The 25076-nt window shown below is 42.8% G+C and overlaps 1 protein-coding gene across 1 annotated transcript in view; it reads left to right on the plus strand.

The window, feature by feature from the left end:
- The first annotated feature begins 978 nt into the window (after positions 1 to 978).
- The window catches only part of ENTPD3 (ectonucleoside triphosphate diphosphohydrolase 3), a 33214-nt gene continuing 9116 nt past the window's right edge, over positions 979 to 25076 (plus strand). Inside the window, exons 1-6 of the mRNA XM_065399267.1 lie at positions 979 to 1018; positions 5186 to 5313; positions 12171 to 12288; positions 17923 to 18073; positions 19305 to 19464; positions 24313 to 24543. Of these exons, the coding sequence (XP_065255339.1) occupies positions 979 to 1018; positions 5186 to 5313; positions 12171 to 12288; positions 17923 to 18073; positions 19305 to 19464; positions 24313 to 24543 (828 nt within the window). The remainder of the gene's footprint in view (positions 1019 to 5185; positions 5314 to 12170; positions 12289 to 17922; positions 18074 to 19304; positions 19465 to 24312; positions 24544 to 25076) is intronic.

Below are 25076 nucleotides of genomic sequence, written 5' to 3' on the forward strand. Positions count from 1 at the left end.
CCAGGCTCCAGCCCCTGCCGGCAAAGCCACCAGGGAGCCTGAGCTGTGCGGCGGGAGCCTGCCTGCCCCGGCCACACTGTCACCCCAGCAGCTGCGGGGAACGGTAAGGGGCGGTGGGAGATGGGGGGTGGCCGTGTTCTCACGGCACAGGTGTGTGTGTGTGTGTGTGTGTGTGAGAGCGCGCTCCCGGGGACAGGTGTGTGTGTGTGTGTGTGTGTGTTGGCTCCCACATTGTAGTTGGGGGGAAGAGACTTTTTGGACCATTAGATAGTGTGTGTTTATAAGGTGCAGAGTGCGTAGGCATGGGAGAACAGAGGTTATGGCAGAGCAAGTGGCCGGCCAAGGAGTGGGAAACCATCTCAGAAAGGTTCTGGTAGGTAGGTTATTAAAGAAAAGCTCCATTTATGATCTTGGCTAATGATGCTGTGGGTGTCATTACAAACATAGGTGCATCGTTATGAGAGCTGCTTATTGTGTTCAGTGATCACAGCTGGAGATAAGCTGGCAGAATCAAAAGTGTGTGTGTGGAGAGAGAGATGCTCATATGCTTGGACTTTTTTTTTTTTTTTTTAGCTTCCTCATTTTTTGTAGAATGACACTTGCGCACTTTAACTGTTTGTTTTACATGACTTATACACTTGAACCTTTCCTAATAAGGTTCTAGCCAGTAATGCTGTATTTAGGGATGGGTGAACCTGGAGAAGGTCTAAAGATTCAGCCACAAGTATTTGGCCTGTGGATTTTTTTCCCCCTGGGAAACTATTTTCTTTTTACCTGCTGTCCTACCCTACATGGAATACAGGCCTATAAAATGCTCTGCAAACAAAAGCTAAGGCATTCTAAAATTCTGTATCCTAATGTTATTGGTAGTCTCATCCCTGCATCTTGTGACTAAACTTTCATCTTGAGATCACATGTTCTTATTTTTTTAAATGATAAAAATATGTATATTTCTCCCATTATGCAGTTTGGAAAAAGATGTTTACAGTACTTTCCCGCCAGCCCTGTCAGCAAACAGGTCAGTACCTAAAATAGGTTGGCAATAGCTGTTTCAAGTCAATTATAGAAATGAATCTCAACCTATAATATATGTTTACATTTATACAGATGTATATTTAACCTTCATATTTCAGTACCATGAAGAGGTTTAGTCACTGAGCCAACTTTCCTTTGCAGAAAGTGATTATTTTTATCTACAGTAAGCTATAGGAAATGAGAAAATGTTCTTTCTTTCAAATGTGTTCCTGTGTGGTCCATTATATTTAATTTAGTAGGGACTGAAAGTTGCCAGTATTTACTTTATCACTTGTGCCAGAATGTTATTGATTTTAGTAATGAAGAACAATGGCACTTTAATATTTCATCAACATCTTTTTAAATTATGTTATTGGCTCTTTGCCTAAAATCCACTAGAGTGAGCCAAATTCCGCTCTCACTTACATTCGTGCAGTCCTGTGGAAGTCAACAGGCCAAGTTAATCCCTCTTGCAACTTCAGTAATTGGGATGAATTTTGTTCTCTTGCTGTGTGTGTGTGTGTGTGTGTGTGTGTGTGTAATATCACGGGGGTTTCCTGGCTGTAACAGCGAGCAGAATATGGCCTTGTGCATCTGTTCCACTGACATGAAGTCTTCTAGAATCTTGCACAGTCCAGCTACCATATAATTAAAATGTTTAGCTAACTGTACCGGGGCATGAAATGTAAGGTGTACTTCTAACAAATGTGCCTAGATTTATAAATTATGCTCTAATTAAATTGTCTTATCTGGGAGTGACACTAGATTAAAAGAGGAATGTCACAAATGATGTTCATTCGCATAATACTCTTCCCAATGAAGAGATTTCTGAAAAGTGAAGTCCTTTCAGATAGGGTCAAATCTTGGTACCAGTAAAGTCAATGAAATTTTTACTATTGACTTCAATAGGACCAGGATTTGGCCCATAGAAATTTGTGATTCCCTGAAATATATAAGCATTAGAGTGCATTGCTCCCTGCTGAAAAGTCTATAGCAGAACAACAATATTTCAACAGTCATAGTAGGTGCTCTGAAGTAATAAGAATAATAATTAAATATTGATTTGCACTTTTTAATGGGGTTTGACACCTTCAGAGTTCTGTACAAATATTGACTAATTTGTCTTGTCATTATCAAAGAGTAAACGCTCTTAGTCTCTTCCACTTCTACAGGTCAATCCTTTGATCCATGAAGAAAATATATTTATTGAGGAGTAAATAGAAATCTAGCTCTCACCCAACTTTCAATTGCAGGGCTGGCTCCAGGCACCAGCGGAGGAAGCACGTGCCTTGGGTGGCACATGCTAAGGGGCGGCATTCCATCCATTCTTGGGGTGGCACAGTCCGAGCAGCTTTTATTTATTTATTTATTTATTTTTGCTTGGGGCAGCAAAAATAAATAAATAAATAAATTGTATGCTATTTTGTGATCATGGAAAGCTTACAAATCTGCAAAATACACAAGGAGAAGGATTTGTTACAAAGGCAAACGTCTTATCCCAGCAGCTCTCAGTCCCAGATGGATTGTTAGAACTGGCTTTTTTAATGGCTCTTAAGCATAGGTTCTAAAGTAACTGACCTCTAGGTAATAACAGATATTTTAGATATAAAAATAGGGTTTTGTCCTGTCACTCCCATGTTTCCCATACAGTACTCTTTCTTGAATTTCAGAATCCCTCAGGACAATAAATCAATATACAGTACCGTCTGGAAATCCACTATTATTGTAATTGGTGGTAGCTTAATGATTTTCATGCAGAAATCTCATTATGATTAGTACTAGTGAAAATTAACTGGGGTGTTGACATGAGAGGCTAACCCTTAAAATATAGAGGTCGTAAGAGTGTCATTATAAAGAAACTTCAGAACTTAGATGAGTGCACAAGATATTGAGCATGTTAGTTTCCATTCACTGACATGCCTCTGAGTGAGTGCTTGGCGTGGGGAATAGGGTCTAAGGAGACTTCTCTATCATTTGCATGTACCGTGCAGGGCTTGTAAGTATGCTGTCCCTGCAATCGGGGGGCTTACAGGGACTGCTTCCGGTATGCACCCCTAGAGCGCAGATTGTCCCAAAGGGGGCGTGAGAAGACAGTGCTGTGGTCCTGGCCACGGTCCACACTGTGTTGTGGCAGTGGACCCTGCGTAATAGCAGGAGTAGACTGTATTTCCTGAAGGACTGAAGTGGCAGGTGTGCTCTCCTGGGGATGGTGCTGCTCCCAGCGCCTGGCTGTGCCTACATGGCGTGACAGAATCCTAAAGACGTTTCTCTTGATAAGTCACTGGCAGACAGAACACGGGCACAGGAAAACATACAAATATTGGAAATTCAAAAGCAGAATCTGCCCTTCTCACATTCCATTTCAATTTGCCATAGCTGCAATATTCCCCTAAATTCTCTTGTCTTCCTTAGACCCTTTTGACCTCTAAGTATCCTTCAACCCTCCACCCTTTCCCCCCGTCTATCATGTCGCACCAGAAGATTTTAGAGCTCCAGAATTGCCAGTCTGGCCATGCTAACAACACTGCTGTAGCCAAGCCTGTTTCCCTATGCAGCCCTTGCAGCCAAAATCCTGTTTGTATTACTTGGGTGAGCAGTCCCACTTAAGTCCACGAGCAGGACCTGGCTGCATAATACTTCTAACATTTGCGATATAATAGTACATAATTGCTAAGATCTTTCCTTTGAGCAGAGCCCCTTGAAACTTGCATGATCTAACATGCACGACGGGCTGCACCTACTGCTTATGTAAAGGTGTTTTCAAGAAAAAAAAATCAAGGGGAAAAACTAGCACACAAGTTTCCCAGAGTTTTAATTCTCTGTCTTCGGGGTTGAGACAAGTGTTTGTTTATTTTGTAATGAGCGCAACAGGAGTATATGTTCTCAGGAAGGAGGAATATTGGTTGGGGTCAGTGTGAGACGCTTGGGCAGTGTGGGAAGCTTGCACTGTTGCTGTGTCTGAGTTGTACCTGTTTTGTGGTTAGAGAACTTTAGTGTCCCAGGGCCCTTTCACAGGGTCGAATTGTACCCCTACATGGTGATACTCTCTTTTTCCACCTCACCCCGTGGAGTTTCCTTTGCTTTCTTCCATTAGTAGTTGGGGGTGGGAATTCCTTTCCCCCACCCTGCAGAAGAAAGTGAGGTTCTGGCCATCAAGCTCCATGGATGTCCTGGGATCAATTGGGCACATGGCCATCCACGCAAAGGCCTTCTATCTCTACACCAGCTCAGGGTCTCCTGTGGCTGCCTGCCTCTGGGAGCCACCTCTTTAAGGGAGTTCCCCACCACAGAGTGGGCTCCTAGGAGAAGTGAACCTTCCCAGCTTTCCTTCCTGATCTCTTTTGTGCAGGGAGAACGATGCAGCTCCCTTACCACCCCCAGCCCTGTTTGCAGTCTGCCCACTCCCTTCCAGCCTGCCCTCTCCACTCCTTCATCCCATATGGATCCCTGGTTCTGCAAGAGCCTTCCACAGGAGAAGGATGAGGTTGCTGCCTCATGGCACTGAAATGGGTGAGGGTTGCCCAGCGAGGGCCGCCTCTGCACGCAGAGTTAAAGGGTTAGTAGAAATTAAAATGAAAAACCAGAACAAATCCTCCTCCTTGAACTCCTTAGTGAACATTTCCAATGGAGCCTGGAAAGAGCATTGCCTTCAATGCACAAAACAGCTACACTTAACTTTAGGGTTAATTTGCACATATACGCTTAGGTTTGGTTCGTAAGCTCTTCAGGGCAGAGACCTTGTCTTTTTACTAGTGTGTAAAGCATCCAGCATAACTTTGGGCACCACACAATGATAATACTTTCTGTATTTACATGCACATACACATACCCTGTGTTTCACTGACACATCAGCACCTAGTTAGAAAATGTCTGTTATACAATGCTTAACTCGTCTCTGGCTTGTTTTAGACAGTGCGACATGTGATACTCACCTACTGCAGTGAGACTTTCTGTTACAGGGATGGATTAATGGTGGCAAAATACATCTTCCAGCCAGGTCCTGAATGGAGTAGAGACTCGCCTAGTGGCAAATCCTGCAGCTCGTACTTACGCAAAACTCCCATTGTGATTTTACTGGGAGTTTTGCCCGAGTATGGGCTGCAGGGTGTGGCCCTTTGACTTAGCGATGATCCCTGCACTCCTTTACATGCATTTTCCCTTTTCACTTTAGGTTTCAAGGTGCTCTCCAAAACGTCAACCATTATCACTTTGGTATTTCTGCTTCTAAGCATAGTTGTTGTTATTGCTGTTACACTTGTTCAGATCAACCACAAAGAGGTCCTTTCTCCAGGACTGAAGGTAAGTTTTAAAGGGTATAAGGAAACAGAACAATAGACTAAAATGTTCTATCAAATAATAATACTGTGCGTTCTACAGTGCATTTCACCTGATAATCTCAAAATGCTTTACAGGCAAGTGTTAGTTAAAGTCTCACAATGCCCCTGTAAGCTAAGCATTATGGTCTCTATTTTATAGATGGGGGAACTGAAGCTGAGAGAATAAGTGAATTGCTCAAGATGATACACCAAGCCAGAGGCAAAGGTGGCATAAGAATTCTTTATGCCTAACCTTGTACTCTAGACAATGCTTCTGCTAAGTCTGAATTGCAAGTAAGAAGAAAAAGTTCTCTTTGTCAGTCCAGATTGATGTTTTATAGTAATTATTATAAAATGGCTTTGATTCAAGAAATGATCTGCATTTGAATCACATTCCTAGGGGCTGAATTCTGCCCTCAGATATGATCCCTGTGAGGTGCACACGTGTATCTAAAGGCAGAATTTTGGCCCTAAGTGTGTAATTACATATCCATCACACTGGTTAGAACTTGTTAGCTCTATTATCCTTCCTTCTATTAATACCTACATGAAAGAGTAGGGAAAATCTGAAAAGGTGAACTGAAATGCTTTGGGAAATAAGTTGAAAGTCTGTTTTCTGGTTCCAGATCATTAAAAGAATGTATGTGCAGACTTCAAAATGCTAGATTCATACATCTTTAACACAAAATGGAAAATCACCTCCCTGAGAAGTTCTCAGTTCAGGTCCCCTGAGTTCTGTTTCCTCTACTAAAGCTACTAATGGGTTTAAGGAAAACAGCCCCTGTCGTGCTTTAGAGTCCTCGCCAGCTGCTCCCTTTGATAGTGGGTACAGGGTGGTAGTTCAGGCAGATGTTGCAATCCACAGATTCCCTGTCCCGCTCTACTCTCTTTGCGCCACTTCCGAATTCAGCTATGACCCTCATAAGTTGTTTTTGAAATGATGGATTTGCTTCCCAAGTTTTAACAGTCTCAGAGAACCAGCTGTGTGTGTCAGTGGAGTAGCAGTGGCTGTTTCTGTGACAACTGCTATGGGCTTGGATTTCCTTGAGGACCCTAAAGGGTAAGGGTTCAGGGGTTCCCAACCATTAGCCTACACGTCATTAATAGGGTTGCCAGTTGTCCGGTTTTCGACTGGAACGCCCAGTCGAAAAGGGACGTTGGCAGCTCCGGTCAGCATCATTAAATGTCCAGTCGGTGGCGCAGCAGGGCTAAGTCAGGCTCCCTGCCTTCCTGGCTCTGCATGGCTCCTGGAAGAGCCCGGCATGTCCCTGAGGCCCCTAGGCACAGGGGCGGCCAGGGAGGCTCCGTGCACTGACCCCGCCCCGAGTGCCAGCTCCGCAGCTCCCACTGGCCGCATGTTCAGCTTTCTGCAATCCGAAAGTTGGCAACCCTAGATGTTGTGGGCTTCGTTTGGTTTGGAGGAGGCTGTGTCTCTCAGGAAAGAGCCTTGCAGAATTGGGCTCTTTGGTAGAGAAGAGGGACCGTGAACAGTCACAGAAGCCTGCAGTACTTGTGTTGATGTGCCAGTGGTTGGAAACCACAGCGTCCTAAAGTTTGGACTTAGGCCTTGGCTACACTCGAAACTCCAAAGCGCTGCCGCGGGAGCGCTCCCGCGGCAGCGCTTTGAAGTGCGAGTGTGGTCGCGGCACCAGCGCTGGGAGAGAGCTCTCCCAGTGCTGCAGGTATTCCACCTCCCCGAGGGGATTAGTTTACAGCACTGTTTACACTGGCGCTTTACAGCGCTGTAACTTGCTGCGCTCAGGGGGGTGTTTTTTCACACCCCTGAGCGAGACAGTTGCAGCGCTGTAGAGCGCCAGTGTAACCAAGGCCTTAGTTATAATAATTAAATACGGAAACAGTTGGAGGAAAAATGTTTTCTCCTCAGAAGTGTCTCTTTTCTTTCAAACTACTCTCCATTAAACTAAAACAAGCATTATAATGTGACCCTCTGAAGCCTGTGTGATCGCATAGTAGTACTTCCCCAGTGCATTGACAGCACTCAGCCATCGGCATCATGCTTTTACAATACCTACAGGCAAGTTGTCTTATACAACCTATGTCCCGTTGTGTTTTTTTGCCCAATTAAGTATTTGTTTCATGCCTGTCAGAAGATCTGAGGCTTTAGTTTTCCGTCCTAGTAGTTCATGAAGGAAGAACTAGTCTATGCACACAGGCTCAGGCACTGAAAGGGCTTGTGACTCATCCAAACATTGTGAAATGAGAGTAACGATCAAGGGACGGACAAATATCCTGCAGTTAAATGACTTGGAAATAAGTTCAGTCATCCGAAGAAGTGGGCTGTAGCTCACGAAAGCTTATGCTCAAATAAATTTGTTAGTCTCTAAGGTGCCACAAGTACTCCTGTTCTTTTTGCGGATACAGACTAACACGGCTGCTACTCTGAAACCTGTAAACAACCCTAGCTTAGACACCTAGCAAGCTCTGGTACTTATAAGAAGCATTTTGCTCAAAGGCTAATGTTTCCTATTCTGTCTCTGGTATCATAATATTTTTTGTTTTCATCTGGCACATGCTTTTCTTTGTGTTCTAAATGTCTTTTGAAAGTGGCAATATAATATAAACAGAGTATTATTATTATTATTATTTTTATGGGCACAAACTGATTAGTTCCAGAGAGCCTTGTCTATAGTTGCTTTGATTTAACTAATCCATACTGTTAAACTGGAGCAAGCCTCTAATGTGGATGCATTTAAACCTGTTCAACCCTTGCTGTTACCAGTTTAGCTTGCATTGGTAAATTACCAAATTAAGCTAATCCGATTTAAGTAAGGGTTAATTGGTTTAAGTGTGGTCCACTTCAGGGGTTTGCATCTGTTTACCTAGATTGATTTTAAAATTGATTGAGTTAAACCAGTGCAACTTTTTCCAGTTTGACCAGGCCTTTGGCTTTGTCTACACTACCACTTTTGTCGGTAAAACTTTTGTCGGTCAGGGATGTGAAAAAAACACCTCCCTGACTGACATAAATTTCACTAGCAAAAGTGCTGGTGTGGACAGTGCTATGTTGGCAGAAGAGGCTCTCCTGATAACATAGCTAATGCTACTCGTTGGGGGGTGGTTTAATTATGCCGGCAGGAGAGCGGCTACACGGGAGACCTTACAATGGCAGAGCTGGAGTGGTACAGCTGTGCCGCTGTAAGGGCCATAGTGTAGACATAGCCTAAGTAAACAGATCAGTCAGCTGTGTTAGGGAGACAGGACCTGGTTCACCAGTTCCTTGAACTTTTTTGTTTTTTGTTTTTTTATTTTGTTTTTGTACACACAAACAGTGGGTGTAAAATGGCACCAGATCCAAATGGTAGAGTTTTACACACACTTTGCACAAGAGTAAGTGATTACCCAAGAGATCAGATAGTGGAGTCAGGTCCATAGAATCTGTTACAAGTGTCAGTAAAGGAAAACAAGAGCAATGAACACGAGGGTGCCCTGCTAATAGTAAAAGCTGCGTGATGGAGAAATTACAAATGTAGCAACAAGGGGACAACTTCACTTTAACTTCAGTACTCGGAAAGATAATAGAGCAAATAATAAAGCAATCAACTTGCAAACACCTAGAATATAATAAGGTGATAAGTAACAGTCAGCATGGATTAGTTAAGAACAAATCATGTGAAACCGACCTAATAGCTTTCTTTGACAGAGTAATAAACCTTGTGGATGGGGGAAGTGGTAGATGTGGTATATCTTGACTTTAGTAAGGCTTTTGGTACTGTCTTAAATGACCTTTTCATAAACAAACTTGGGAAATACAACCTAGATGGAGCTACTATAAGGTGGGTGCATAACTGGTTGGAAAACGTTTCCAGAGAGTAGTTATCAGTGGTTCACAGTCAAGCTGGAAGGGCATACTGAGCGGGGTCCTGCAGGGATCAGTTCTGGTTCTGTTCAATATCTTCATCAATGATTTAGATAATGGCATAGAGAGTACACTTATAAACTTTGCAGACGATACCAAGCTGGGAGGGACTGCAAGTGCTTTGGAGGATAGGATTAAAATTCAAAATGAACTGGAGAAATGGTCTGAAGTAAATAGGATGAAATTCAATAAGGACAAATGCAAAGTATTCCACTTAGGAAGGAACAATCAGTTGCACGTATAAAAAATGGGAAATGGCTGCCTAGGAAGGAATACTGTGGAAAGGGATCTGATGGTCATAGTGGATCACAAGCCTAATATGAGTCAATGGTGTAACACTGTTGCAAAAAAAAAAAAAAAAAAGCAAACATTCTGTGATGTATCAGCTGGAGTGTTGTAAGCAAGACACGAAAAGTAATTCTTCTGCTCTACTCCATGCTGATTAGGCCTCAGTGAAGTATTGTATCCACTTTTGGGGGGCCACATTTCAGGAAAAATGTGGACAAATTGGAGAAAGTCCTGAAGAGAGAAACACAAATGATTAAAAGTCTAGAAAATATAACTTACAAAGAAAGATTGGGGGGGGGGGGAGAATTGGGTTTGTTTAGTCTGGAGAAGAGAAGACTGGGGGGGGTGGGAGGGACGGACATGATAACAGTTTTCAAGTACATAATAAGTTGTTACAAGGAAGAGGGCAAAAAATTGTTCTTGTTAACCTCTAAGGCTAGGACAAGAAGCAATGGGCTTAAATTTCAGCCAGGGCGGTTTAGGTTGGACATTAGGAAAAACTTCCTAACTGTCAGGGTAGTTAAGCACTGGAACAAATTGCCTAGGGAGGTTGGGGAATCTCTCATTGGAGGTTTTTAAGAACGGGTTAAACAAACACCTGTCAGGAATGGTATAGTTATTACATAGTCCTGCCTTGAGTGCAGGGGACTGGACTAGGTGACCTCTCAAGGTCCCTTCCAGTTCTACACTTCTGTGATTTTTTTTTTTTTTTTCTTCAAGCCATCTCTTTTCATCTTTCTCATTTCCACTAGACAGCAGCAGAGTTCCAGCTCCCTTTCATTTGGTTGATTTTTTTTTTTTTTTTTTTTTGCCTGTCCACCCTCTCTTACTAATCCTACAATATAGTCTACTGAATAGATTTTTGCTGAATATTAAAGAAAGGTCATGATTAGAGTTGATGGAAAATTTATGGGTGAAAATCCCAATAAAAAAGAGAGGGAGAAAAACTATGATTTTTTTTTTTTTTTTTTTTTTTGGCTGCTCTGGTCTTTTTTGACCTTTGACTCAAATTATGTTGTTCTAGCGATAGGCAATTTTTCCGTAAGAACGACTATACTGGGTCAGACCAAAGATCCATCTAGCCCAGTATCCTGTCTTCCGATAGTGGCCTATGCCAGGTGACCCAGAGGGAATGAACAGAACAGGTAATCATCAAGTGATCCATCCCCTCTTGCCCATTCCCAGCTTCTGGCAAACAGAGGCTCGGGACACCATCCTTGGCCATCCTTGCTAATAGCCATTGATGGACATATGGGGATGAAGAATGATCTGGTGGTTAAGGCAGCAGACTAGGACAGGGGAAATCTGGGTTCAGTGCCCAGCTCTGCCACAGATTTCATGTGTAACCTTGGGCAAGTCACTTAATTTCTCTGCAGTTCAGTGAATGGAGTTAATGATACTTCCTCTCTCCCATCTGTCTTGTATAGTAAGATCTTTTAGGCAGGGACTGTCTTACAATGTGTGTACATTGTCTGGCACAGTGGGGCCCTAATTTCAGAGGGGGTCTCTAGATAGGACTGTAATATAAGTAAAATAATAATACCTGGCAAAGAGTAAGCCCAAGGGAAGGGAAATCCTAGATATCACTGATGCGAGAGATATTAAAATGTACATGTTGTGTAACCATTTAAATATGCAATGACACATTCATCCTTAGTGTGATGCTATTGACGTTAGTGGCTTTGCAGCAGGTATGAGTCTGCATCCAGAAGAAGGAATTAATTGGTGTCCTGTGTATATTTGGATTGTGTTCTGAAAGAAACCATAATGATTGTGTTCTGTTCGTGATACTGTCAGGCAGGACTTCTCCAGGTGTCTAGTTGCATTGCACAATTATACATTAGCACTTAAAGTCAGGCCATGTCCATGCTGATTGCTAAGGCAGTAACATACATTTGACAAGATACATGAAGCATCTGAGTCTCCTTAAAGAAATCCACACACCAAAGTATGTTATTACATTACCTCTCATAACGGCTGCATTTTTAGAGTAATTTAGATTGAGCACAAATAGATATATTTCCCCAATTCTGTAACCTGCTTGTGTGAGCACAGAGGAAGCACATTCCTCATATAGCCTTCTGGTAAACTGGAGCAGTCACCTAATGCTCTCCATTAAAATAATGGGGTTGTGCTAAACAATGGATCTAAAGAAATGCCAGGGGACCACGCTACATTCAAGTTAAATATTCCGTTTGCTGTAAATGTTTCTAGTCTACAAATCAAGCAAGGATGACTTTATCTGCTAGTTAGTCTCCTGGAAGTTGACAATGTTTGGTAAATCAAAAGAGGCGATTTGCGGCTATGATGGCTGCAGGGGAAAGCAGAAGTCTGCCTGATATGGCACTTCACTTGTCAGCCTCTGTAACATGCTGCTCCTCCTGGAAATTGTAGTTGCAACCAAAATAGCCAAGTTGTGGCATGTTTGTTTGCTATACTATGCGCCAGTTTTTCATTAGGAATCATTCAGACTACGGCCTGACTCAGGCAGATTGTCCAAGTACCTGATGTTTTTAGTTAATATCACTTTAGTATATGTCAAAGCATTCCTTTGGTGTTTAAGTAAATGTGCGGCACAATGACCGGTGCCGAAAACCTTGTGGTAGTTTTTAAAAAAAACAAAAGGCTGACAAATTTTGGATTTTAAATTGTAACCCCTTTTTTTTTTTTTTCAGTATGGGATAGTGCTTGACGCCGGATCATCTCGGACTACAGTCTACATGTATGAATGGCCAGCAGAAAAAGAAAATGATACAGGAGTAGTAAGCCAAACCTTCAAGTGCAGTGTGAAAGGTGAGGCTCAAATGGAGATTTGGAAATAGCAGTTTGATGCCAAAAAAGTTACTGATCCCTTATTCAGAGCCTGCCGGGTCCTTGCGGTAGTTAGTGTAGCCTGTGGGCTGCTTTTACTTATGACAGAGGAGGATCTGTGTAGTGGAGCAATGCTCCTTCAGGTATTTTCCGCTCACGTGCTTCCTCCTTCCCCAGCATGACCCTTTCACCATGGTGGGGTGGGACAGCTGGAGCAGGAACTGCTTCCACTGGGTTTACGTCATCAGAGTTCTTGTGAGAAATGTTCTGGAGACCATTTAGGGCCAGAATATAGCCTCTTTGTACTGCCTGAATGGCACAGAGGGACCAGATCGTACCAGATCGTACCAGTCAATCTGACCCTTTAATATCTAGTGCGGGGGTCGGCAACCTTTCAGAAGAGGTGTGCCGAGTCTTCATTTATTCACTCTGATTTAAGGTTTCGTGTGCCAGTAATACATTTTAATGTTTTTAGAAGGTCTCTTTCTATAAGCCTATAATATAGAACTAAACTATTTTGTATATAAAATAAATAAGGTTTTTAAAATGTTTAAGAAGCTTCATTTAAAATTAAATTAAAATGCAGAGCCCCCCAGACTGGTGGCCAGGACCCGGGCAGTGTGAGTGCCACTGAAAATCAGCTCGTGTGCTGCCTTCGGCACGCGTGCCATAGGTTGTCTACCCCTGGTCTAGTGCTTCTAGTGTCTTGAGCTGTTCTTTGAAAAAGCTGTTTAATGTAAAAATAATTAAAATAAAAATCCTCTGAAAGGATTAGGGGCTCAACTTCTATTGGAGTTTTGCTGTTGATTTCAGTGGGAGCAACATAGGACCCCAGCTGTGCTAGCAGGTTGGTGCATTATTTGCTTTTCTTTTCTGGAAATCTGGGTTACTTTTTTTTTTTTTAATGTTTTCTTTACATGTTTGTTATAAGTGACTTCAGAGCTTGTGAATGAGACTAGACTGAGAATCCTGGAGACTAAAGTCCTCTGTCTAAAGAACAGATAGAAGAGCATGGGAAGCATAGGTGCAAACTTTCTCCCGCTTCTGCCCTCCCCCCTGCCCGGCTCCATCAATCTCTTGATTGAAGAGAGCCTCTAGTGACGAGAGGAGAGTTCAGTGTCTATGCTTATGGATTCCTGGGCCTCACTGCTGAAACTGCCAAGGATGGCACCAGTTGTGATTATGGTTTTGTGACATGGATATTAATCCACTAGGAACTGGACTGAAATCATTTCACATAGGTCACTGAACAGCCAGCAGATAACTTTCGAACACTGCTAATCTGGGTCAATTTAACATGTGGTCTTGAAGTGAAAAACTCTGTTCTTCACCAGTCACACATTCCCTTTACTTTTTTTCTAGGTTCAAATTTGGCTAGGTGTCTCACCTAGTGGACATTTCTATATATCACAGAGCCATCAAGTTAAGCATAAAACTAGCATGATGTGTTCAGGAGAGTCCCAGGAGTGGAATAGCAGGGCTGTTGCAGGTTAGCGCTTTGGTGTGTTTGCAGAACTGCATGAGAAAGATTCCTAGATTCCAAGCCCAGAAGAGACCCTGATGATCCTCTAGTCTGACCCGCTGTATAACACACTTCCCCAAAATAATTCCTCCGCATATCTTTTAAATCCAATTTTAATTTAAAAATTGTCCGTGATGGAGAATCCACCATGACCCAAGCTTGGTCATTTGTTCAATGGTTAATTACTCTCACTGTTAAAAATGTATGGCTTGTATGCAGTCAGAAAATGTACACCTTATTTCATCTAGCCAGTGCTGTCAGCCACTCATTAATGAGCCCGGAAATTCATTCAATCATCTGAGAAAAGAAAAGCTCTCCACACGTTCCAAGGCTCTTTAAAGGCCTGATTTTGCCAGGTGCTGGGAACCCTCAGCTCCCCTTGAGGATACTCTGTACCGATCAAGAGCAGACCCCAGAGAAAAAGCACTTTTACACCCACTGAAGCTAGTTTTTAATCTGCTTCAAACTGTGTTTTTGTGTTGTCTGTGCATGTGGAGGAGGGTGGATCTGATTTTTTTTTTTTTTTTTTTAATCGTTTTGTCAGTCTTTAATCCAAGCACATGTTCTAAAGCCCACGTGCGTGCCTGGGCTATGGCTTGTGTAAAGTCCGATTTCAGCTGTTGGGTATAAACCCATAAACAATTTCTTCACACTCACAAACTCTTCTAGTGCTCTTGCTGTGGTACAGGCAAGTATTCTTTCCAGTCGTATTGTGCTACAGGGATAATACAGAAATAGGAGTAGGAATAGGAGTCCGTGCAGGTGACACGAAGAAAGGAAAATGAGAGAGCTGGAGGAAGATTAGAAAGAAAAGTGACCAGCATCATTCTTTTATTCTTTCTGGGCTAGATTGCGATCCCTTGGCTTCTGTTCCTCACATGGATGAACAGTTACTCACACAGATAGTCCCATTGAAGGCCTATTAGTATTAATTCATTAAGGGCCTAAGCTAAAGATCACTGAAGTCAATGGACATCTTTCTATTGACTTCTTTGAGCTGGGGATCAGACTCTAATAAGCTGACTTGTGTGAGTAACTGCTCATTTATGTGAGCAAGGGGACTGCCACAATCTAGCCCAAGGTTAAGGAATAATCAAATGCCGTGTTTCTCTGCCAAACCATTTCTGAGCTATAATATTCCCACAAATGTTAGGAAACGTCCATAAAAGTATAAACCTTTGAATTTTTTTCATTCAGTCTTATCTGTAAAATGCTTTGTCTGATTACTCCCACAATATTTCAAGGAAATTATCCCCTGGCTCAGAACAACACATGGGATTTTGGGGGAGTATTGGTTTAATTTTAGCAAAGTTAGGTGTACTGGGGAGAGAGGATATTAAAAATCAGTTTTATAACAATGGACAGAGACTAATCATCTCTCCCTCAGACATTTGCTGATCCATGATATCAGCACTAACCTCCACAGGTGACTTTTCCTTTCCTTCTTTCTCCAGAACATGGGTCAGTGAGGATTATGCAAAATCCTATATCCTGGCTTTTGTCTGGAAATGGATATTTAGGGTGTAGCTGTCTGTAGTGGCTGGTGGATGAATAGAAAGCACTGGTTTCTAGCACTACCAGTCTTTCTATCTTTAACACTATATACACATGCCCCAACAATTAAAAAAAAAATGTAGAGAAATCTAAGCTTACACGAGGAACAAAACATGGAAGAACTGCACCGGGACCTGCCATGTGCTATGTCCTTACACGTGCAGGAGTGGCATACTGCCGGCACTGCACAGCAGCCGCACGTTGACATCTCATGTCTTGGCTAATTAAGAATGTTGCCCTTAGGGTTTTTGGTGTGAGAAAGCTGCATCGTGAAGCTGAGCCATTCTGCTGTCCTAAAAACACAAGAGGAAGCACTTTTAAAGTTGGTTTTAATTGTTTTTTTTTTTTTTCCCCAAGAGAGACAAGAGAATTATAGAACATAAGGGGCCAGGTGACCCTGTACAGGGGTATTGTGTGAATCCATAGAAAGGTGCCTCAAACTACAGTAGCCAAATGTGTGCTAGTCCCTGTGATACTATGTGTGAAAGGGAGCCAGACAGCATGTCTGTAGGGTGACAGTGTGGAGAGAGAGCGGTAACCAGCATCATGCTTCTCCCTTCTTCCCAATCCTCCACCAGCTGCGCTGCATGCACACTTCTGGGCCAGGGCTCCTCCAGAGGTGGGGAGGTGGTGGAACAGGAGGAGATCTGCTCTCCACTGCATTCTTCTCCCATCAGCCCTGTGGCAATTGGGCAGCCCACCCTAGTGCTGACCCAGTCCATATTCCTTTATACAGTGGCTCTACTCTGGCTACAACGCAGTGATCACTGCGTTGTATGAGCACCTTCCAGATATTGATGTGCTGCCCACCCATATGCATTCATGTATCCTCCTGAATAGCATGGGGGGCACAGATTTCATTTGGATAATTGGGAGGGCAGGAGTGGCAGCGCAGTGAGCCCCCTGCTGCTTCACTCTCATGGCCCCGTTCACTTGCTCCCAGCACAGCAGGGCTGCAGAGGGCTCCCTGCGCTGACACGCCTGCCCTTTCAAATGTTGCAGGTGCAAAGTTGCGGGGGCAGGCTGCCTTCCTAGTAGGGCAGAGCGGAGACCCCTGGCCAGGACTCTGCTCTGCCCCACCAGAACTGCAGCCTCCCCTGCACCTGCAGGAATCGGTTGTCACCGGCCCTCTGGAGCTCCACAGTCACACCCTACTCACTCTCACCCACAATAGCGGGGTGGCAGAGGTCTCCCTCCGCTGCCACGGGAGCTGTACAGTGGCAAGGTGGCCTACCCCGCAGCTGAGGGTCTCTTCTCTCTTGTCCCCCAGCAATGACAAGGAAGGGATTCGGATAATGTGGAGGTTCAGATAACTAGGTTTTGGAGAATCAGGTGTACACTGTAATAATAATAATAATTAATAATAGATGATCTCTCTTCTTGTTCTCCTGTCCACCTCCCCCCACCCCCCAAACATGGGGTCGAGGTTTGTTATTTTCTTTGCTTTATGGGCAGTTTTTGTTTTCCTTTTTATTATTCTGATTAATTAGTGCTGCTATTGGAAAGCTATCATGAAGAGGCTTGCATTTCATCCTAGAAGCAGTCCGGTCTGTGGTCTTTCTTTACTCTGGTGGGATGGAGTCGCACAGCTGGGGGCCAGCCACTTAGAAGGCTAAGTCACTTGCTTCTACTAGTCTCATATTTGTAACTGATAGTTCCATTGCGCCTAAGGACCAGAGCTGTAGGGTTACATCCTTATTCCAGATGGTTCCTGAGCTAGCATGTCTACCTTGGGGTCTGGATTTGATCATGAGCCTCTTAGGTAATTGAATGCCAAAAGCTATATGTTGCTCTCTTGCAAGCTTTCTCGGGGGAATCGGTTCTCCTGATAATAATAAGCATTCCCCAAGTGCACTTCAGTTGTGATGCTCAAAGCACTGAATAAAGTAGAATTATTCTCCATTTTACAGATAGGTAGACTGAGGCAAAGAAAGGAAAAATGACTTGTCCAAAGTCATTTAGCAGGTCATTGGTAGATATAGGAATAGACCCCTGGTTGCTTGATTCCCAGTCCAGGTCCCTCTCCACTAGACCATGCTGCCACTAAGTCCAGTCAAAGGTCAAATTGCAGCTCACAATTCATTATTTTGCTTCCAGTAGGATGCTACTTCCTGATCTGGTCTGACATATGCCAGTTTGTTAGGTGTAGTCCACATGATTTAGGACACACGGGGATGGAGTTTTCTATAATTTTGGAGATCCAGGAGGTTTTTTTCCACCCAGTAGGTGGATTTTTCTGCAGTGCCTGACACATGTAATATATTTTTCGCATTAATGTGGCACTGTTGTCAATTTGCGCTTATGTACAGTTGAAAGGATGGCAGTGTTGGGGGGCGAGTCATATGTCAGGAGTGCTGCCCTGTATAAAAGACTCCAAGGCATGTTCATTAATATTCTTTTTAATCATTAAGATTTTTAAATTAAGTCCTTGTTTAAAGGTTAAACATCTTTTCAAAATGGAATATTAAATGGCCAAAAAAGCTGTTTCTTCTGATGCTAGGTGGCAAGACAAATGAAATCAGCCACTTGCTCTTTTTTAGGCCCGGGCATATCCAGCTATGGGAATAACCCTCAAGAGATTGTCAAACCCATTGACAACTGCATGAGTAAAGTAAAGGAGAAAATTCCATCTCACTTGCATAAAAATACCCCAACGTATCTGGGAGCTACAGCTGGAATGCGACTACTGAGGTATGGCAAAAAAGCCCAGTACATTTAATATATGTAAATAAAACAGCAGCACGTGAAACTGATATGGAAAAATGTGTTAGACAACTCTGTGTTCACCAGGAATTCTGATCTGTCTCAAAAGGAAATCCAACTCAGCCCGTAAAATTAAAGGTTTGGAACTTTTGGTCTAATTTTTAAACAGATCTGCTTTTCTTTTACCATATCGCTTTACTGTATTGAAAGGAAGTATTTGCTTGCTTTGCACTACAGCAATGTGAGGTCCTAATTTCTGTCCTCAGCACATGGGGTCAAATCCCACTGTGTAAATGAGAACTGTGTGAACATATCTGAGGGTAGGAAGCCCAAATTCATAGTTGGTGTAACTCAGCTGGAGACAAGGAGTTACACTAAGTGTGAGCATGATGCTAAGTGGTTGCTCCATATCTATGCATGGGGCTTTTGAGACAGGCACCAGCTGGCTTTTTTGTTCTCAGTTTCAGTTATAGCTTGAATGGGCCTGGAGACTCTACCCTGTTACCACTGGAGATGAGCCCTCCAGAACAGGGCTGAGGCACATTAGCAATACAAATTTCCCCACGAGGTTTCCTGTGCTGCACCTGGCTCTGTGGCTAAAGAGAGGGATAAAGTCTCCGTAACAATTAAGCCAGCACCTTTCACATAAGCACTCAGTTCACTAAATACAATCTTATATGAGGAACAAAATACCTAGTTGCCTGCAGTGTAAACATGGCAACTGTTGGACACAGGATATGTCTACCCTGGAACTGGAAAATGTAATTTCCAGCTCAAGTAGACATACCTGCACCATCTCTGATTGAGCTAGTGTGCTAAAAATAGAAGTGTAGCCACAGTGCTGGGAAAGGTTAGCCATCCCAGTAGGTACCTTGGGTCTCAGATGGGATTGTATTTGGGGCAGCTAGCCCACTACGGTTACGCTTCTATTTTGAGCATGCTGGGGTGATCAGAGCTACTGCAGAAATGTCGGCTTAAGACATGCCCACAGCTAATGCTCTACAACCTTCAGAGTTGTTTTAGGTCAGCTGTGCTTGCTAAAGCTGGCTGTACATCTAACTCAGAGGTTCCTTATTAAAGGCTGTCCCTCCAGACCAAAATGGACTCAGATTGTCAGTAGGAAATCATGGGCCTTCCTTTAGTCACTAGGTTGATAAAAGAATAAAGGTAAGCTTGTCTTTCCAGATGCTCAGCATTTTGTGTTTTGTGAATTGCTTAGGTTGAAAAACGAAACGGCAGCCAATGAAGTCCTTGAGAGCATTCAAAACTACTTCAGATCCCAGCCCTTTGAATTTAGGGGTGCTCAAATCATAACTGGGCAAGAGGAAGGGGTGTATGGATGGATTACGGCCAACTATTTAATGGGCAATTTCTTGGAGGTGTGTGGAAAAAATGCATGTTTTATTTTATACTGTTGCTTATGAATCACAAGTTTTGGAGGAGATGCATGTTAAAACAGAGTAGCCGTTGGCTTCACATTTCCACCAAAAGTAGATCACAGACAAGCTTTTGCTATAGAGAGAATAAAATGAATAGAGTTTTTTATCCTAACTAGGAACAATGGAAATATTTAAAAGGCATGTTGATGGTCAAGGTAGAACTCTTAACAAGATACAGAAATAAGATTCCTGTCTAAATGGAAAATCTAATGCTTAGTCTAAACACAAAAATTGTACTACTTCTTCTTCCCCATATTCGATCAACTGGGTCTGGATCGTTGTGCAAGCATTCTCCAGCTTTGTCTGTCCCAGGCAGCCCTAAGGTCCACCTGCTTATCTTCTTTAATCCAATCCATCTATCGCTTCCTCAGCTTTCCCAAGGGTCTCTTTCCTGCCACCCTCTCTTGCCAGGCTATCTTCACGAGATCCTCTGTGTATGTCCAAATTAGCAAAGTCATGCTTCCTGGATTTTGTCAGCCACATCCTGGATTTTATCTTCCATCCTAATGCTTTTATTTGTACCATTCTATCTATATCGGCACAGCTAAAGTAGTACAACCCCCTTAGTGTGGATGCAGTTATACCACTGTATAGATCAGGGGTGGGCAAACTATGGCCTGGGGGCCACATCCGGCCCTCTAGACATTTTAATCCGGCCCTCGAGCTCTCGCCGGGGAGCGGGGTCCGGGGCTTGCCCCGCTCTGGCGCTCCAGCTGGGGAGGAGGGTCAGGGGCTTGCCCTATTCTGCATGGCTCCTGGAAGCAGCAGCATGTCCCCCCTCTGGCTCCTATGTGTAGGGGCAGTCAGGGGGCTCTGCATGCTTCCCCCGCCCCAAGCACTGCCCCTGGAGATCCAATTGGCCGGGAACCACGGCCACTGGGAGCTGCAGGGGCAGCACCTGCGGACAGGGCAGTGGGCAGAGCCACCTGGCCACGCCTCCACGTAGGAGCCAGAGGGGGGACATGCTACTACTTCTGGGAGATGCTTGAGGTAAGCACTGCCCAGAGCCTGCACCCTGACCCCCTCCCGCACCCCAACCTCCTTCCCCAGCCCTGATCCCCCTCCCACCCTCCAAACCCCTCGGTCCGAGCCCGGAGCACCCTCCTGCACCCCAAACTCCTCATCCCCAGCCCCACCCCAGAGTCTGCACTCCCAGCTGGAGCCCTCATCTCCCCCTCTGCCCCAGCCCAGATCCCTCTCCCCCACCCTGAACTCCTCATTTCTGCCTTCCCCCCCCCCCCCCGAGCCCACACCCCAAGCCAGAGCCTGCACCCTAATCCCCAATTTCGTGAGCATTCATGGCCCACCATAGAATTTCCATACCCAGATGTGGCCGTTGAGCCAAAAAGTTTGCCCACCTCTGGTATAGATGATTATAGCAGTATAGCTATTCCTGTGTAGGAAAGGGGATAATCTAGACTGATATGTGGCAACTTTATACTAGTATAGCTGCATTCATACTAGGGGTTGTATCAGTTAACTATCTTTGTAAAAATCCCACACTTAACTGACATATTTCAGAGTAGCAGCCGTGTTAGTCTGTATCCGCAAAAAGAACAGGAGTACTTGTGGCACCTTAGAGACTAACAAATTTATTTGAGCATAAGCTTTCGTGGGCTACAGCCTACTTCATCGGATGCATGTAGTGGAAAATACAGTAGGAAGATATATTATACAGAGAACATGAAACAATAGGTGTTACTATACACACTATAAGGAGAGTGATCAGTTAAGTTGAACTTTTAGCAGCAGGAGAGAAAAAAAACCTGTTTGTAGTGGTAATGAAAATGGCCCATTTCCAGCAATTGACAAGGAGATATGAGGAACTGTCCGGGGGGGGGGGGGGGGGGGGGGGGGGAAATAAGCATGGGGAAATAGTTTTACTTTGTGTAATGGCCCATCCACTCCCAGTCTTTGTTCAAGCCTAACTTAATGGTGTCCAATTTGCAAATTAATTCCAATTCAGCAGTCTCTCATTGGAGTCTGTTTTTGAAGTTTTTGTTGTTGTAATATTGCGACTTTTAGGTCTGTAATTGAGTGGCCAGGGAGATTGAAGTGTTCTCCGACTGGTTTTTGAATGTTATAATTAGGTCCTAATCACATCAGCCACACTATCAGAGGCTCGTTCACCTGCACATCTACCAATGTGATATATGCCATCATGTGCCAGCAATGCCCCTCTGCCATGTACATTGGCCAAACCGGACAGTCTCTACGCAAAAGAATTAATGGACACAAATCAGATGTCAAGAATTATAACATTCAAAAACCAGTCGGAGAACACTTCAACCTCTCTGGTCACTCGATTACAGACCTAAAAGTCGCAATATTACAACAACAAAAACTTCAAAAACAGACTCCAACAAGAGACTGCTGAATTGGAATTAATTTGCAAATTGGACACCATTAAGTTAGACTTGAACAAAGACTGGGAGTGGATGGGCCATTACACAAAGTAAAACTATTTCACCATGCTTATTCTCCCCCCCCCCCCCCCCCCCTGGGGACAGTTCCTCATAGCTCCTTGTCAATTGCTGGAAATGGGCCATTTTCATTACCACTACAAACAGGTTTTTTTTTCCTCTCCTGCTGCTAAAAGTTCAACTTAACTGATCACTCTCCTTATAGTGTGTATAGTAACATCCATTGTTTCATATTCTGTGTATAATATATCTTCCTACTGTATTTTCTACTGCATGCATCTGATGAAGTAGGCTGTAGCCCACGAAAGCTTATGCTCAAATAAATTTGTTAGTCTCTAAGGTGCCACAAGTACTCCTGTTCTTTTAACTGACATAGTTATACTGGTACAAAATTATGTATAGACAAAGCCTACCTCTAGCTCAATTGTGTATGTGGAATTAGACATACAGCAGTGATCTTCAGTGCTCAGTTATATTAATTAGAGGTGTTGACTCCCCAAAATATTTGAGAATTATCCTAGTTAATCTTGCTAGAATAAAGTCAATCAATTTCCTGAACGTTATTACTGTTCCCTATTGAACAGTTACTATTGGATCATGACAATTTGCAAAGTGGATTTTGATTATCTTAATCCAAAATAATATTTTGCTCCAAACACATTTGCAGGAATCAGTCACATAATTCATGATATCAAAATTTTTCCCTCCCTTACATCCGTGCAACAACATTGACTTCATTGAAGGCAGTTTCTTACTACTATGCAGGCCTTTAATGATCAAAACTGTGACTTCCGCTTGGCAAATTCATAGATTTTTTTTTTTTTTTTTTTTTTTTTAAGGCCACAAGGGACCACAGATGCTGGGAAGCCAGTTGAATACACGGAGTTCAGATGAGTCGAGCTTCGTGAAGAATTTGGCACATAGTGTGAAACTGAAAAAAAATTAAACTTTTCACCAGTCTTGTGACACTGGAAAAAGTCTAGGTGTGAAATCCTAGCCCATTGAAGTCAATGGAGCCAGGATTTTACTCTAGGCGTTTGCCTGGAGGTGTTTGCTGGAGCGTGCAGTCTGTTCTCACTTCTCCCTTCCCATCGCAACACAGACTCGTGCAGAATGAAAACTCCTTCAATAAATAATGGCAATATTAAAATAAATCTGTGGATGGTGCATACTTTTCCTTTTGATGACCTGCAGATCCAACAGACGTTTTCCTGTGTTTGTGTGAAAACTGCCAAATAGGTGGCTAGAAAAATCCAAATAACTTCTCAAAAACTGAGAAATGGGTCTTGCTTATAGGCCTACGATGATGGAATTATTTTTAAAATATAAAAACTTTCATAGAAGCTCTCAGGCAGATCCTCAGCTGGTGTAAATTGCCATAGCTCTGTTGACTTCAACAGAGCATTCAACTGAGGAGCTGGCTCTCTAGCTACTGGGCAGAAACCCAATTTTCTGTTTCACAGCGAATTCCAGTTTCAAAAAAATTTCCATTCAGAAATTGAACAAACAAAATTCAAATTAAAAAATTGCGATGAAATTAAAAAAGTTTTGGGTTGATCAAAAACCTTTGATAAAATGTAAACATTTGGTCCCAGTTTCTACCCTTTTAAACTTTTAATGTTTTTCATGTAAAAAACAACAAATTTCATTTTGAAAAGTTGTTTCAAAATAAAAAGGCAAAACTCTCCCTTCTGAAAAGTCGAAACTGGACATATTTTGACAGTATTGAAACACTCGTTTTCTAAACTAAATTTTGTGAAAATGTTGTGGTTTTTTTCCCCAAAAATGTTTCAATTTTGATGAAAATGGCATTTTTCATTTTAAAGTATTTTGATTAAAAATTTCCTGCTGCCAGCTCTACCAACTCTGTTCTTCATTCACTTCTGGCCTGTCTCTTTATTCTTTGCACTGTAGCCATCTCAGACCTTTTAATATTTCATTTCTCCTTTATTAATACTTTACTTACTGTTTGTAAAGTGTTACTGTCAGACTACCTCTGTCAGAAAGAGAGGTGAATATTATCTCCATTTTAAAGATGCAGAAAGATTAAGTGATTTGCCCAAGTTCATATACAGAGGCAGTTTCAGAACCAGGATTAGCAGCTGCCTGACCTGTGCTCTGAACACTAAGCCATCTCTCTCTGAGTTTTAGTTGTGCTGGACCTTTCCTTCATTCTTCAGCTTCATTTCCCTTTGTGAAAAAATATCACCCTAAACTTCATGAGACAATGCTTTACACACAAGTGAGCTTTTCCTGAGTGCTGTTTTACACTATTACAGATATATTCTAGATTTAAAAATAATTTAATGAGTGAAAGAGCTTGAAGAAGCAGATGACATTTCAAACCTACCTGTTAAATTTTTAGAAAACCCTTTGGAGGAGATGGGTCCATCCTCATGGAGCAGAGACTACGGGTGCGCTTGATCTAGGAGGAGCCTCCACTCAACTATCATTTGTCCCAGAGGAGTGTGTGCAGAACTCCAATAGCACGTTACAGGTGCAGCTGTATGGCTATGAGTACAGTGTGTATACTCACAGCTTCCAGTGTTATGGAAGAGATGAAGCAGAGAAAAGGCTCTTAGCCTCACTTGTGCAGGTACATTCAGGAACTATGTTGTTCGGTTTGTATTCAGTAACTCTCTGAACATGTTCTCTCTTCTGCCATAAGTTCTTATTGCAGTATGGCTTAGAGGCCTCAGTTAGGGCCCCATTATGTTAATTGCTGAACAAAACATATTGGGTTCATTTTATACATTTAGCCAAACTGAGTATCGCTTATTTTTCTTTTCTTTTAATGTCTCTCTTTGAGGATAGTTTTGTAATTGTGTTTAATTATTTTTCAGTTAATGCCTTGACCCCTTAGGACAGTGGCGCTCAACCTTTCCAGATTCCTGTACCCCTTTCAGGAGTCTGATTTGTCTTGTGTACCCCCAAGGTTCACCTCACTTAAGAACTACTTGCTTACAAAATCAGAAATAAAAATACAAAAGTGTCACCGCACACTATTACTGAAAAATTGCTTACTTTCTCATTTTTACCACATAATTATAAAATAAATCAATTGGAATATACATATTGTACTTACATTTCAGTGTATAGTGTGTGTATATTATATTATAGAGCAGTATA

Source organism: Emys orbicularis, chromosome 2 (genome assembly GCF_028017835.1).
Source record: "Emys orbicularis isolate rEmyOrb1 chromosome 2, rEmyOrb1.hap1, whole genome shotgun sequence".
NCBI classification, from domain to species: domain Eukaryota; kingdom Metazoa; phylum Chordata; order Testudines; family Emydidae; genus Emys; species Emys orbicularis.